General features: G+C 49.8%; 1 protein-coding gene across 1 annotated transcript in view; it reads left to right on the top strand.

Moving 5' to 3' along the window:
- Positions 1-926: 926 nt before the first annotated feature.
- eya1 (EYA transcriptional coactivator and phosphatase 1) overlaps positions 927-14,816 on the top strand; it is a 34,221-nt gene continuing 20,331 nt past the window's right edge. The window contains 8 exon segments of the mRNA XM_048977243.1: positions 927-1,193; positions 6,318-6,370; positions 7,766-7,893; positions 8,279-8,344; positions 9,791-9,868; positions 11,513-11,579; positions 11,979-12,124; positions 12,536-12,658. Of these exon segments, the coding sequence (XP_048833200.1) occupies positions 7,770-7,893; positions 8,279-8,344; positions 9,791-9,868; positions 11,513-11,579; positions 11,979-12,124; positions 12,536-12,658 (604 nt within the window). The 5' untranslated portion in view covers positions 927-1,193; positions 6,318-6,370; positions 7,766-7,769.

Here is a 14,816-nt window from a genome sequence, read left to right as displayed (position 1 = left end):
TTGGCAGCACGGCTGACGCTCCTGAGAATCCGGGCCGAAGCCTGGTTCTTGTGGATGTTCCTCTCTTTAAAAGGTGGTAAAAGGATGCTGCCTCATGTCCGTTCCAGGCCCTGGACTTTTTAGGAACACTTCAGCGTGTCTGAACGGTGACATTTCCAGGGTTACGCCTAAAAAAAACTGCTCCTCGGTGTAACACTTTTTTTTTAGTTTCACAGATGAGGGGAAGCAAATATTTATTGTTGTTGTGAGACTCTCCGCAGTCCCCCAGCCCCCTGAGAGAGCCCTGGGGGGCTTCGCGCTTCGTCCTCCCCGGCTTTGCCTGAAAGCTGCAGCCTTTGGGAAGCGGAAATGTTCCCCTCCAGCTTGTGTAATTCCTTCTTTACCTCGCAAATGGCTTTGGCAGCTACTTGTTGACGGAGAGCTTCCACCAGCCTGGTCTGGGACACCCCGGTCTGCTCCAGTGGGGGGGGGGGGGGGGGGGGGGGGGGCTACTCACCTAATGAATATATCCTGTGGGGGTGACTTCACATCGATCTACCCCTTTTGTCAAATTTTGACCTGACTCAAGAGAAAATCTGCGGTCTGTGTTGGAAAAATAAAAAACAAGGGGAGGAGTGAAAAAAAGCCAAGTGCCCTGGGGGGGGCGGGTAGATTGGGCAGACGAGCGGGATAGCTGAAGGATTTGCCGTTTCATTGTCTTAGGATCACTGATAGGATCTGGGAGAGAAGCCGCATTGCTTAAAGCTGTGAGTGAATGACACTCAGCACCCCCCCTCCATGTGCCTCCACCACACCAAAGCCTCCTGTGAAAGAGCACTGAGCTTGAAACTTTCTGCTGTTTCAAATAGCAGCTCCCCCCTCCCCCCCCCCCCCCCGTCGCTCCCTCCCTCTCTGCCTGTCTTTCTTTTTTTCTATCCTTCTTCCTTAGACACTCGCTAGTCACTGCCCACAGCGGTAATCGGACAAGCCTCATTCCCTTCCACCGTCCGTCACCCTGCAGAGATACGGCCTGGCGCTCTGGGCTTTAAACGCCTAAAATGAGAGCGAACAGGGCTGCCTTGCATCTGTAATTCACGCGTGAGCCTCTGCTTCAGCTGTTGGTAAAGTGCTTTTTGACCTGGAGAGATACAGGCAGCATCGGAGAGGCACGGAGCAACAGGAAGGTACCCCACTTCCCCACTTTTCCAGCAACAGTGAGTATTCCTCTCCTTCCAGCTCATTTGCCTCTTATTTCTGCTAGATTTGTGAATTTGCTGTGGGAGCCTTCTGAGCGCACCGGACAAACACGACGCGCGTTGAAGAAGGTGCTCCTCTTCAGTACACTGCTACTATCAATATTCTTATTACCATCATCCCCAACATCATTGTATGCGTGTCAGAAGTCTAATTTTCAATTGTCAGTCGGTGAAAAGTTAAGAATACTTTATTCTGTGGTTTAAGTTAAATATTTTGAAATGTACAGTTTTATTTTTTTCATTTTTGGAATTTACTGCCAAGGAGATGCTAAAATTAATGCTTTAAAAATGCCACAGTTCTTAGATTTAGCTCCAGTTTATATGATTTTCTAGGAAACAAAATTTACTGAGACTTCATAAATTAAATAACAAACTTCAGGATATTAATATTAATTGGGCGACACTTTTACAGAAGAAAACATTGTCAGTTTTTTTTTATGTAGTCTGAAACAGTATATCTAATATCTAAAAATATAGTTCCAAATTAATATTCATTTACACACTCAGAAAACAGGTAAACAGAGTAAATAATGTATTTAATTTTTAGTTTTAGTTAATCCAAAAAGAAAAGTAATTTTATATAATGAATGTTCATTTATTTGCTTTTGTAAAAAAAAAAAAAAGATTCCTTTTGATATATGCAAAAACATTTACAGTAATTTACACATTTACCACAATTTACGCATCTATTTACAATAATTTACATGCTGCATAACCGTGTAATTTCAAACAAATCTTGGGAATTTCTTTGCAGTGTGAGAGTAATAGCGGGGATGTGAATGAAGTGCTGATATGAGGGTCTGCTTTTGGTTTGTTCGCTGTCTGTCCTTCTCTTATAAATGACAGATTGCTGCTTTTCCGGCAAATTCGCTGATTACAGCCTCTGGTTTCTTCGATTTGCAAGTACCTTAGGTCGGGTCGTCCAAAGTAACACCCTTTAAATACATTGTCTGGAGGATCTTCGGAAAGCTTTTTAAATTGCAGCCTGATAAAAAATAAAAAATAAAACCAAAGCAGGTGTTCGGAGCTGATCAGCTGGAATAATCATTTTGAAAATTTTTTTGAATGGTTTCTGGGGATGGAAATCCTCGCGCTCAAAAAGTCGGCGTTTTCAACGCAACAAGCAAAAACACGCGTGCCCCTGCCCCCCACAGCACCCCTGAGTAGCCTCCCAGGCAGCCCCAGTTATCGCCAAGGAGCTGGGTTAGAGGGGTTGACATCCAGTGACATCTGCTGTAGAGAGGAATGCTGGGTGAGGCCTGTCTCAAAGCCACTCTGGCCTCCTCCGAGATATCTTTGGATTTTTACAAGGCTTACATCACCTCGCTTTTAAATAAAGTCCAATTTATTTTGCTGAATTAAAGGCATGTCCTGTTGATAAGCTGGCTCCAGCAGGATGGAACTTGTAATAATAATGAAAAACCACAAATAATTCTGCTATAAAAAAATATCATGAAACCAGGCTTTTGTCGGCGAGTTTGCTCTTTGGAGTTCGCCAGGTTTTACGAACGGTAAGGGCCGTTGTACGTGTGAAGCCACTGCTCTTCCGTTCTTAAAATTCAGTGATGAAAGTGCAATATCTAAGAGGCTTAGAAATACAGGGATTTATCGGGGAGAGGTAGCGGAGTGAGCGAGGGAGCGACTGAGGAGGCCGAGGGGAGGACAAACAGCCCCTTCCTTTGTATACTAAACAGCGGTAGCAGCAGTGACTGTGCTCCTCCTGCTTCTATTCTCCTCACACAATGAGGCCGCTTATCAAATTAATGGATAATGAGTGGCCTCCTTGCCCTGTTTGTCCTCTCTATTTGTTTTAATAAATCCCTCGTTGGGGCCGGGCCAGACCCTCAATGCGGACCGAAGTGCCGGCGCTGTTTGCAAAAGGGCCCCCCCCTCGTGTGTCACACACGCGGGGGGCTAATTGATACAGTGCAGCCGTTCACTAACAGGAGCGACCCGGGGACAGTTAGTGCGTGGTGATCAGCACGCTGTTCTGTTTACCAAACACAGAAGGAGGGCGCTATTTTGTAAAGGGGCCATACGCCCCTGCGCCGCATCGCCCCTAGAGCAGGAAATGAGGGCCGAAGGCTGAGACCGCTGCCCATCGACCCGACCCCAGTGCCTGTTTGCCTGTTTGTGGCTAATCGACTGTTTATTTTTCTTTTAAGTGGCTCATTAATGGCTGGTAGCTTTTAAGCTCAAATAGGAATCGTGCCTGATGTGTACTTTACACTGCCGTTTGTTACAAAGGGCAACGGCAACATTTTATTTATTGTAATTTGCAATGTGACGGTAGCAGGATGCAGTAAGAAAAAAACGCAAACACTGGAACACTGGGCTCCTCTTTGCCTTTTATAAATTCTTCAAAAGTGTGAACAAATTAATTTGAAAATTTGTTTGAATTTAGCACAAAATGGGTTTTTAAAAACACGGCGACATATGCAAACAATTAATTTTAATATTTGTATTTGAAATGTGTCTGTATAGTTTGGATTTATAAATGTATAATCTATACCCCACATGTCAGAAAAATGTTGATCTGCGGTGTATATATACAGGGTATATATAAGGGAAAGCTGGGGCTGAGTTGCGAATGCCGCTCTCTGTCCCTGTTCCGTTTTTGTTCCCAGATTGGTTTTGTTTGTGGCTTGTTTTGTGCCCGTGTACTGTGTGGCTTCTGCTGCTGGGGGCGGGAGGGGGGGGTTTGGTGGTGGTGGTAGTGGTGATAAAACGGCCCCCTTAAATCTCTGGTGATGGACCCTCGGACTGAAGCTGCCTTCTGGAAATAATTTCTGGGGTTGAAGAGCACAGTATTAACAGATTTAATGTAGCTATTCAGTGAATGGCCGGAGCACCTTGTCAGATTTAACTAAATGAGAGGGACAAATTGCACGTCAACAATCCAGACATCTGTGAGGGATTACACTTTTAATTAATGAAAAGTGAGAATTGAAAATGGTCATTATAGCTTGCTTTCTTGGACGCATATAATTTTCAGTTGAATTTCAGTGTAATAATGTCAAGAGTGGGGCTATGATTAATCGTGACTTTCAAACATATATTTAATATCTGATCCCACTCAGGGATCTCCAGCTGAGGTAGAATCTTTCACATATTTTGACTCTTTCTGTCCTGATTAGCCTCTCTGCATGGTATTGCCCGTAAATTCTTGCCTGGGCTGTGATTGGCGACGTAGTCGGTCACGCCGTATCTTGCCTGAAGGCCTCGCCGCCGCTTGACGCTGTCTATTTGGATGTCCATAGCGGAGAGGATCGGCTGGCATGTAGCATTCTGTAAACTTTGACTAATTTCACCCACATCTGTGTCCAATCGCCGTGTGGCGTGGTGCCTCTCTCCCCGCGGGGCCTCCTCTCGGCCACCACACGGCGACCTGAGTGCGGATTAGTCCTAAAATCATTCTGATTAAAGCACTGTTTTTCTGAGCTAGTAACGCACAACACATGGTCTGTGTACAAGGTTAAATTCAAAGGAACAAGCGCGATACGGCCTATAAAGTTAACTTCCCATAAAACGAGCTGGGAAGAGCTCTCGGGGAAGAGGGCAGGCTCTTTTCTTTTAACCAAAACACATATTTTTAATTATAGGTATAATTGTAATTGTATTTATCGATTAAGAAAATTTTGTAGTGACAATGTACCTAGATTACATTTTATGTTTAACCGAATTTTTTTTTAAAATGCAGAATTGTACTAGGTCGCATTTGGTAATACACAGAAATTTAGCAAAAAGTTTGATCTTTTTATTTTCCGTAAACACTGCTGCATCGCTGCAGGAGCGAATAACGAGTTTTGCAGTCGCAGGTAGAAGCAGGCAATGCGGCCGGGCAGGACGGCCCACCGCGGGGGCCGTGTTTGCTAACGGGATCGCGCAGCGGCTCAGCTACGGGGAGTGTAACAATGGAGCGGCAGTACGCGGCGAAGAGCCTTCGGCTCGCTGCTTTCCTTTTTATAACAGTGCTCTGAAAGCCTCGACTCCCCGGCTTTGTTCTGCGGCCATCAAAGGGCACGCAGTTCAGCCTGAACTGAAATGCACATCAAAGATGCTCCATGCCCCCCTTTAAACAATAAATAACCACTGGTGCAGGAGAAGTGCCTGCCTCCTCGTTTTGGGCCACGCTTCACCTGGTGCGCATCACCTGCGGGCGGCGGGGGCCGGGGGATGTCCATGCTCACAGCACCCTCCCCCTCCGAAAAGTAGCCCACTGCCCTCGCCATTTTTACAACCTCGTCCCTGGACGATGTCCGGCACACCGCACTCGCTTTGCTGTTTTCCGCGTGAGCGTATTCATGATGGGCTCACCACGACGCACGGCGCCATCACACCACACGGCTCAGGTTACCTGGGAGCCAGAAACGATAAAAAATTCATGCCGGGATCTGTAGGGTTTTTCAGAAAAAGACGTCTGTGCCCCCGTTGCCAGCACACGCCGCAAAATACGTGTGCCTCATTCTTCTTCTTGCAGCGGCGCTGCCTTCCCCACGCCATGGCCCCCTCGCCGGCGCCCGGGCAAGCTGGGCCTGCGGGAGGAGGCCACGCTGATCATTAGGAGCTGTCAGCGTGAGGTGGGGGGGAGTGCAGATGAGCCTCAGATAGTGTCAGGCGGGATGAAGGATCCCGCTGGAGATGCTGGGGGTGTCGCGCTCCACTTAGCGCCGCTCAGCGCACTCTCCCGGCTTCTCCCCGCCCCGCTGCCCGCCTCTGCTAGGACACCCCTTCCTGCTTACCTTGGCTAAGCCACTTTGCATGCTGATTGGGGGAGGGTTAATCCAGTTTGCAGCTGTCGTAGACCAATGATGAATCACCTTTCCGTCATTTGGCACCCCCCCCCCCACACCATCCCCCAGCCTCCGCCCCCCCCCCCCCCCCTGCATGGGGAGGAGGGAAGACCTGGAGGAGGAAACAACAGCAGAGGCTTTAGCCCACATACAATGTGCCTCTCTGTTCCTGCTCTCCACTAGAGAAGAACAATAATGTTTCCTCAGACAATGTCTATTGTGTGGCGGATGGGTTTGGACAGCAGCGCCGACCAGAGTAACAAGGAGTGACTTTGTTTCTGCTTGGCAGGTGGGAAGAGGCACACAAGCTCATTCAGATGATTCTGATCCATCCGGTTCCAGGTAAGACACTGCTGTCACTCACCTTTCTGAGATGTACAACTGTGGGCTCGGTGGAGCTCAGGCAAGAGTTGGTCGTGAGGTCTTTGCCGGTCAAAGCCGAAGCATTTCTGTGGTTCTTTAGATGAGCGGTACCTCTTCCTAAAGGTAACTGCTATAATTTAGTAGTAGGTCAAAGTTTGGGACGTGCAGTGCATCAGCAAGAAAAGGGCTTTTCTTACTCAAAAATCACCCCCAGAACAGAGAGGGGAAAAAACAGCTGTTTATCCAAATTGATAATCCGTATGTGAGAGTCCAGCCTGAGATGCTGAAGGACATGCTGTGGGCTGCAGAACTTCATTAAAGTATTTTAAATGTTCTATTTTTTTTAAGTGTTACTTTCTTGCACTTTAACAAAAAAAAATCTCCCGAAATTATCAGCAATACATACAGCAATGTGATGCAAATAATTTGATATTTAGTATTTGAATCAGTTGAGTCTTTTTCCAGTGTGAAAACTACTCTGAGAATATAAAAGAATAAAAAGCCTAAAATCATTTTAAAACGTTTTGTTAAACACCTGCTTGCTGCTGCATTCCACTTCATTTCCTCTTCATTTTCGTTATCAAAATACTTCATGTTGAAGCCGTACAAGGTGCTGAGGTGTGTTCCTGTACTGGAGACCTCCCTGTAGATGCCCGTGCATCAGAAAAGCACAGTGGCCGTATAGATGTGTGATAAACTAATGTTTGTGCTTCAGGATAAATCGGGGAGGGGGGGGGGGGGGGGGCGGCCTGCTGGGTCAGGGCTTGGGAGCAGGAGTCAGGCGGCTTGTGTGGGGGTGGGTCAGCTCAGGTACCCCAGTGCTCACCGAGTCTCCCGCGCAATTCTGATACATCCTGTTTTATACACACACATACACACACGTACCATGTGAATATATATGTGTGTGTGTGTATATATATACTCATACATTATTCTCATGTGATCCTGAAATACATACTGTATATAACTGATATTTTAATTGTTCAGTTTTTAATGTCGCTACATTTGGAGTTTTATTTTTTTAGAAAAATAAGCGATGCATACTTGATAGTAAAATCTGCATTTTTCTATATTTTTGTATGTGTGTGGGTGTCATTTTTTGTTTGTTTGGTGAAAAGATTAAATAGTAAAGTTCATTTCAAAGTGACATTCTAAACAGCCTACAAGCCACACTTGTCCCCCTCTGTCCCCCATCCCTCCACTGTCCACCCATTGTCTCCTCTGTACCGCTACTGTCCCCCATACTCCTTTCACTGTCTGCCTTATCCCCATTGCCCCCCCCCCACTGTCCCTGCCCTGTCCTTGTATACCCATCCCCCTGTACTTGGGGGGAGCTGTCAGAGTAGAGGTGTGACCCCCTGCATCTCGCTGCAGGTCTATGGAAATGCAGGATCTAACCAGCCCACACAACAGAGTCAGTGGAAGCAGTGAGTCCCCCAGTGGTCCAGGTCTCGACAACTCGCACATCAATAACAACCCCATCACCCCAAATGGCACAGAAGGTACGTCTCCTGCACTCTCTCCCTCTTTCTCATGCACACCCTCCCCCTCCTCCCGGATCTTTCTAGCATTACGGGAGACAGTTTGACCTTCGCTTGTGCTCCCTGCCGGGCGTGTACTTACATGGTAGCCGGCAGGTTAAGCTCCTTGAACACGCACTCTCTGAGCCTTACCCAGGACGTTACAGGAAGGCTCCGGAACCTGCGCAGCACAGTACTTTAATGCAGCAAAGCAGCCCAACCACCCACCCACTATTCCAGGTGACCTTGCCAGGATCACCGACAGCCCTGCAGCGCCACGGGGCCCGGATGGACGCGCGTTTCGTGCTGAAAGCGGTGATATTTGTGAAGATTGTCATGTGTCCCCTGCGATTCCTCTTTCCCACAGGTGATAACATCACCATGCTCGCCACAGCCGACTGGCTGCTAGCTCCTAGTGCGCAGGACGCTTCAGGTTTGTCCTGATCTCACGATACAATGAAAGGACAATACTGGCATCTTCCCAGCTCCTAACTCTGCTGTCATTAGCCTGATCACCAGTGTGAGAGCTTCTGCTAAATCTGCTAAAAGGCTCACTTTCACAGTGAAACCCGCCGAAATATTTAATCACATAAATCATTGCTAATTAATTATTTTCAAGAATATGAGTTATGTACTCAGTTGATTTGGCCCATGACCTCCTGCATTCTGGAAACCTGGTCCTTGACAGTCCTCAGTCATTGTCCCTTTCATTCCAAGGCTCTTCCTCCAATCCGGTTTGCTGTGTGCTGTCTGACTCTTTCCCGCATGGTTTGCGGTGGTTTGCTGGTGGCTCAATGTTGTGTGAATGATCTGGGGGGGTGGGGGGCAGGGTACATGATGCAGGTTCAGTGCCGGGGGACCCAGAGGTATGCCTGCTTTGTGTGTGCATGGCCCCCGGCCCGCCGTGGCCCCCCTGTGAGGTGTGCCCCACGTTGTTTGCTCTGACACGTGTTTCTCCACATGGTGAACATTCTGGGAACATGTCTGACATAAGGGAGAGTGGCATCTCCCGTCGGGCACAGCCCCATACCCACATCGCCAGCCTGTTCCCAGAACACCCCCTTCCCCCCCGAGGAGGAACGGATTCATTTCAAAGAGCCGCAGTCATCAGGCAGATGTTAACTTGTTTCTGTGGTCACACCGGTAGAGCTGAGGCAGCATGGCTCACACACCAACGCCCGCACACCCGCCTCCCTGGGTCCATTTGTACCTCCAAGCCTGCTGTCAGTGGCTGTACCATCACGTGCAGCGATACCATGCTGGTGCCAGAGGAGCTAGGCAATTTATAAACAGCACAGTATGCAGAAGTACACAGGAGAACAGCCTGAGAAGCAACATGGCGCCTTACAGTGTCTGAGCGGACGGCTCACACGGGATCCCCGCTGTGCCACTGGAAACCGGGAATCTGCGGACCTTTTAACATCCTGACAGGGCCTGAGCGGACGGCTCACACGGGATCCCCGCCACGCCACTGGAAACCGGGAATCTGTGGGCCTTTTAACAACCTGATGGGGCCTGAGCAGACGGCTCACAAGGGATCCCCACCGCGTCACTGGGAACTGGGAATCTGCGGGCCATTTAACATTTTACCAGCACAGGCAAAGAGCAACATGTTTCACCCCTTCGTTGTCTGACGGATCTGTATACCTCTTTTCCTCTTTATTTTGCAGAACATAGCTCTGTGTCTCTGACTCAATGAATGTATTTAATAGCCATTTCATTAAAAAATATATATACATATCCATTTTGATGAAAATCAACTTTTGAGTGCTGTTGTGGCTTCAGAACTTGGGCTGGTTCTGGAGTGGGAAATCAGGCTGTAGGTCACACTCCCATTCTGCCATGCTTTGTGTTCATGTGACCCTCTTGTTATTTGCAGTTAAAACGGAACCAATGAGCAGCTCTGAGATCACCACCTCCACAGCTGAAGGCTCTCTGGACAGCTTCTCAGGATCAGGTGAGGGCAGGGGCCCGGGGGAGGGGGGGGTCACAGGGGACTCCTCACAGCTGCAGAACTGATTAGCGGGAGACGGGTCGCAGAGATCCCCCGGATAAGCCAGGGGGCCCAGGGATCGTCCCTGCAGGAGCGAGGAGCGGCCCTAACTCGTGGGAATCACAGAACCCAACTCTGCGGCCATCGGCCAAGCGGGACGACCCCACCCCCCCAGTTTCTTATTTTGACATGGGGGCTAAGGGAGCAGCCGAGCCAGGGAATAAACACCGCAAATGCCAAGGCCCTTCAGAGATGTAGCAAAGGAACCGTGGGTCGTAGGTCGTATGAGATCACGTGTTTCTTCAAAGGGTCCGTCTGAAACGGCACACTGACACTGCGCTCGCCTGCATCGGGGTGCCCACACGTCCCAGCACATTAGATGCATGTCTGAAAAACAGAGAAACACACTCGTGGAGCCAAAAGGAGCAACGTCTCATTGCTGCTAATTGGCTTCATCCTCGCACATATTTTACTAAGGACCTGATCTCTAAATGGTAGAAATTTAAGCAGGGTTTACACTACAGGCAGAGTGAGTACGTTTCAACGCATTCTCCTAATAGAGACCTAACACTTTATTTTGTATATCATGAGCAATTTCACACACACTCTCAGAGGGGGTGAGACAGCCAGTTAGCGGACAGCCGTCCCCACAGCTGCCCTAACGCAAGACACCACTTTGCATCCAAAAAAAAAGACGATCTTTGTGTTTTCGTTGTTTATGATCGTCTGTTTAATACATTGTGCTTGCAATCTGTTAATTTGTTCTTAAGTGCATGTCTTCAGAAATTGCATTTTTTTTATTGAGAAGCTTTACGTCTTAGTATTGGTATTTGGATAGGAATTTTATGACGTGCGAGGAGATTTTTAAGGGAGATTTTCACATCCGAGTTTTGGAAGCGAGAGCAGAGACCGTACGTCCAGCTTCCAGGTGTCAGCGACGAGATGGAAATGCAGAAATTCATTATGTAATTAGCTAAAAGCCACATGCGTGTCCATTGTTTATTCATTAGGAAAGTCAATTTCTCGGCAGCTACGCTACAGTGCAGCTTCATCGCGTTTTCTGAAAAGGCCGCAGACGACGGCACTAAACTCACGCGCGTCATTGTCGCCCTCGTCACTGCCAGCGCTTGTACAAGTTCTTAGTTGTATCCGCGGTCGATGTCACCCGCATATTCACCTCGAACACCTCGCTTATGCGCTGCGAGAGCCCGGTAAGACGGGAGTCTTTGCGTGGAGGCGGCTCTCCGCCGCGTTACCGAAGCGTTTCCGGCACTTTCCGTGACCGCGCGGAGCCAAGCGGCCGCACGCGGGTATCTCGCGGCCGGCCGGTTTACGCCGGCTCGTTTCCATGACGACCAAGAAGCTGCGGGAGAGATACGAAGTCAGCAAAGGATGAAAAAAGAAAAAACAGGAAAGAAACGAAGCCGATCATTTAACTTCATCACTGTCCGTCACTGTGAACCTGAAGCGAGGGTGCGGACTTAAACAGCCGTGCGATGTAATTACTGCTTCCCTGGAACCCAGGAGTTCTGTTGGCAAAAAATAATATTTACCTTATTTTTAATGTTTAAATATGTGCTTGGCCTTTTTATTTTTCACTCTGCTCAGCTATTGGAACTGCTGGCTTCAGCCCAAGACAAGCGCACCAGTTCTCCACACAGCTCTATCCTTCCAAGTAAGGCTTCCTTCATTTCCCTTTAAAAAAATAAGCATCATCCAGCTTCATTTGGGGCCTTAATTAGATCCTTCTGCCAGATCTGGACTGCCCAGCAGCTCGCTTTGCTTGGAAGTCTGCAGCCTGCATACCCCAAAATCTGTTGTAATTATTATCTTGAAGAAATTCCCTTTGCGATTTATTTTTCTCTTGCAGGACTTATCAGCGTTTTGATATCTGTCTGATTCCCCCCCCCCCCCCATTTTCTTGTCTTCTCCAGTTTTGCCGTGCATTTACCATCAAGTAGCAGACTTGCTATGAATTTGCCAGATAGCAGCCTTAACTGTGGGTTTCATCTCCTCTCTCCCTCTTTCTGTCTCTCTGTCCTTCTCTCTCTCTCCATTTTCCCACCAAAAACAGCCGGCCTTACCCGCACATTCTACCCACCCCCTCCTCCCAGAACATGGCGGCGTACGGGCAGCCTCAATACACAACGGGGATGCAGCAAGCCACTGCCTACGCCACCTACCCTCAACCTGGCCAGCCCTACGGGATCCCAGCCTACGGTAATTACGGCCAACGGCCTGGGGGTGGCGCTGTCTGGAGTGGGGTGCCCACATGTGGCCATGCATCGTCCATTGCCCTGGAGTGGGATTTTGACATTATGCCGCAAAGTTTGGGCCACCTGAAACTCCTATGTTTACCAAGGAATCTGGTTGGTTGTCTCATGCTTGTCCCGTAGGCCTCATTACTGTGTGTTCAATCTGCTGACTGGCTGCATTTTTACTATTTTTAAGCTCCATACTTAGAAATAATATTAACAATCGCAAAGGCACTATGGTTTTCCCCCCCTACTTCTGCTTAAACGCAGAGATGATGAATGTTGCTGCGAGTGAGCAGAGCTGTAGCAGACTCTCAGTGTGTTCACCCTGATTCGGATCTGGTGTCACTAACTGATCTAGGTGCGTTGTGGGCAGGCATCAAGACTGAGGGCGGCCTGGCGCAGGCCCAGTCTCCGGGCCAGACCAGCTTCCTGAGCTACGGATCGGGCTTCAGCACGCCACAGACAGGACAGGCCCCCTACAGCTACCAGATGCAAGGTCAGGATCATGCCACCACTGCATGGTAAACAGCGGAGACAAATGTGATGCGCTGAACGGCTGTTGTGGAGTGGCAGAGAGCGTACATGGGCAGGTGACACGCTGACTGGCCAGTGTGTCACAGCAGAGAGCGTACACCGGCAGGTGACACGCTGAGTGGCCAGTGTGTCACAGCAGAGAGCGTACACGGGCAGGTGACACGCTGACTGGCCAGTGTGTCACAGCAGAGAGCGTACATGGGCAGGTGACACGCTGACTGGCCAGTGTGTCACAGCAGAGAGCGTACACGGGCTGGTGACACATTGACTGGCCAGTGTGTCAGCAGAGAGCGTACAGGGGCAGGTGACACGCTGACTGGCCAGTGTGTCACAGCAGAGAGCGTACAGGGGCAGGTGACACGCTGACTGGCCAGTGTGTCACAGCAGAGAGCGTACACAGGCAGGTGACACGCTGAGTGGTAGCATGTCACTGCAGATAGTGTATACAGGCAGGTGATGCACTGAGTAGCTAGCGTGTAGCAACAGAGAGCATACATGGGCAGGTGACACACTGCCTGGCCCACAGAGGTCTGCACCTAGTGTCTGAGCTCAGCATGATGTCACGTTTATATACGGAGAGGGTTTTAAATGCAAAGCAGCTCCTGTTGGGTTAATGTGGATCAGGGTTAAGGTTAGCCTCAGGATATCCACAAAAAAAGCCACATCCACTGGAGGGCGGATGCAGGTTTTTCTGTCTTTATCCGAAGCGATTTGTGAGAAATAACGTGACGAGAGACACGGAGCTCCGGCCTTGAATCAGAGCCGCTGCTGATCGCTGGCCTTAGCCCCCTCCGTCACTCTGTCCCGGTGGTCTCGGCGGTGGCGCTCTCGCGACGTATCGATCGAGACCTCCCAGAGAGCAGGCTGCCAGGAAACAGAGAGCCGGACAGAGCATTTCACCACCCGATACTCCCCGGGTCCGACGCAATCTCATTACCGCCAGGCTGTCCCCAGCTGTCCGAGGAAATGCAGTCAGATTAATGTCTTCACTGCGCCCTGCCAGGGAGCAGCAGGGAGAGGCGGGCAGCTTTTAGCAGAGAAGTGCCCCCGTCTCTTTTTTACATTCAGGGCAGAAAATGAGCAGAAGAAGAACCTCTGAAAAAGGAACTGTTAAGCGCGGAGTATCGTCAGGCTGGTCAGAGAAACGATGCAAGCTCGAATTCAATAAAACTGACAGTATAAGACATGCAGATTTTTCACAGCAAAAAAAAACTTCAGTCAGGAGTTAACTTTTTGTTTTTGTAGCTGTTGGTTAAACTTTTAAATCCTTATTTCTGGGGTCTCTGTTTGGATTTTCCGTAACGGGGCAGGAATAATTCAGCTCCCTGCCGCCCCCCGTGCTGACAGTAAGAGGGGCGGCTGGAGCCCCGAGCCGTACGGACGCCCATCTGGACTTGATCGAGTTCTCCCCGGAGAGGCAGCACGGCTCCTGCTAGGGATATTGGCTGCTGATGATAGACATGGCCCATGGCGACGAGGCCGATCAGGCAGCGCAAATGGAGGCCGGTGGGGGGGCAGGAGGCGGCTGCTGTCTGCTCACACCGGGGCAGGGCAGGGGGGGCCACGGGGCCCCGGGTCCCCCGGGAGCTGCTAAGCGCCCCCCAGCATGGCTCCATTCTCCAAGCCCGGCCAGAGGTCCCGTCCCTTTCATGTGGGTCTGCCGTCTCCATGGAGATGACCTTTGCCCCCCCCCCCCCCCCCCGTCACTGCTTTTATCACTTTTTGAAGTGTGCATTAAGCTAATTTGTTGTACGATGGGGGTTTATGCTTTTTACGTGGCGTGAAGCGGCAGCCAGACACGCAGTGTGGGCGGAGTCGGGCCGGCCGGGGGCAGCTTAAACAAATAGGAGAAGCCCAGCACAAATGTGGCGACCAATGACAGCGTGCAGCCGAGCAGCGCTGCCGGCTGGTGGGGCCGCACGCTGACGGCCCGTAAAGCTGCTTCACATTTGCCACGCTCCCCCCTGTCCCCGCCACCGTGGATGGGATGACCAGAGGATGAAAGGCCCCCTGCTTCCCGGACAACGTCATAATTACAGCTCCCTCTAAGCGCCATAAAGCGAATCTGCCGCCTGCTTTTCCCCGGCAGGCCACGCCAGCCTCCTCACTGGCCGCCTTCC

Source organism: Brienomyrus brachyistius, chromosome 15 (assembly GCF_023856365.1).
Source record: "Brienomyrus brachyistius isolate T26 chromosome 15, BBRACH_0.4, whole genome shotgun sequence".
NCBI lineage: Eukaryota > Metazoa > Chordata > Actinopteri > Osteoglossiformes > Mormyridae > Brienomyrus > Brienomyrus brachyistius.
Note: the sequence above shows the minus strand (reverse complement) of the source record. Positions and strands in the feature narration are given on the sequence as shown.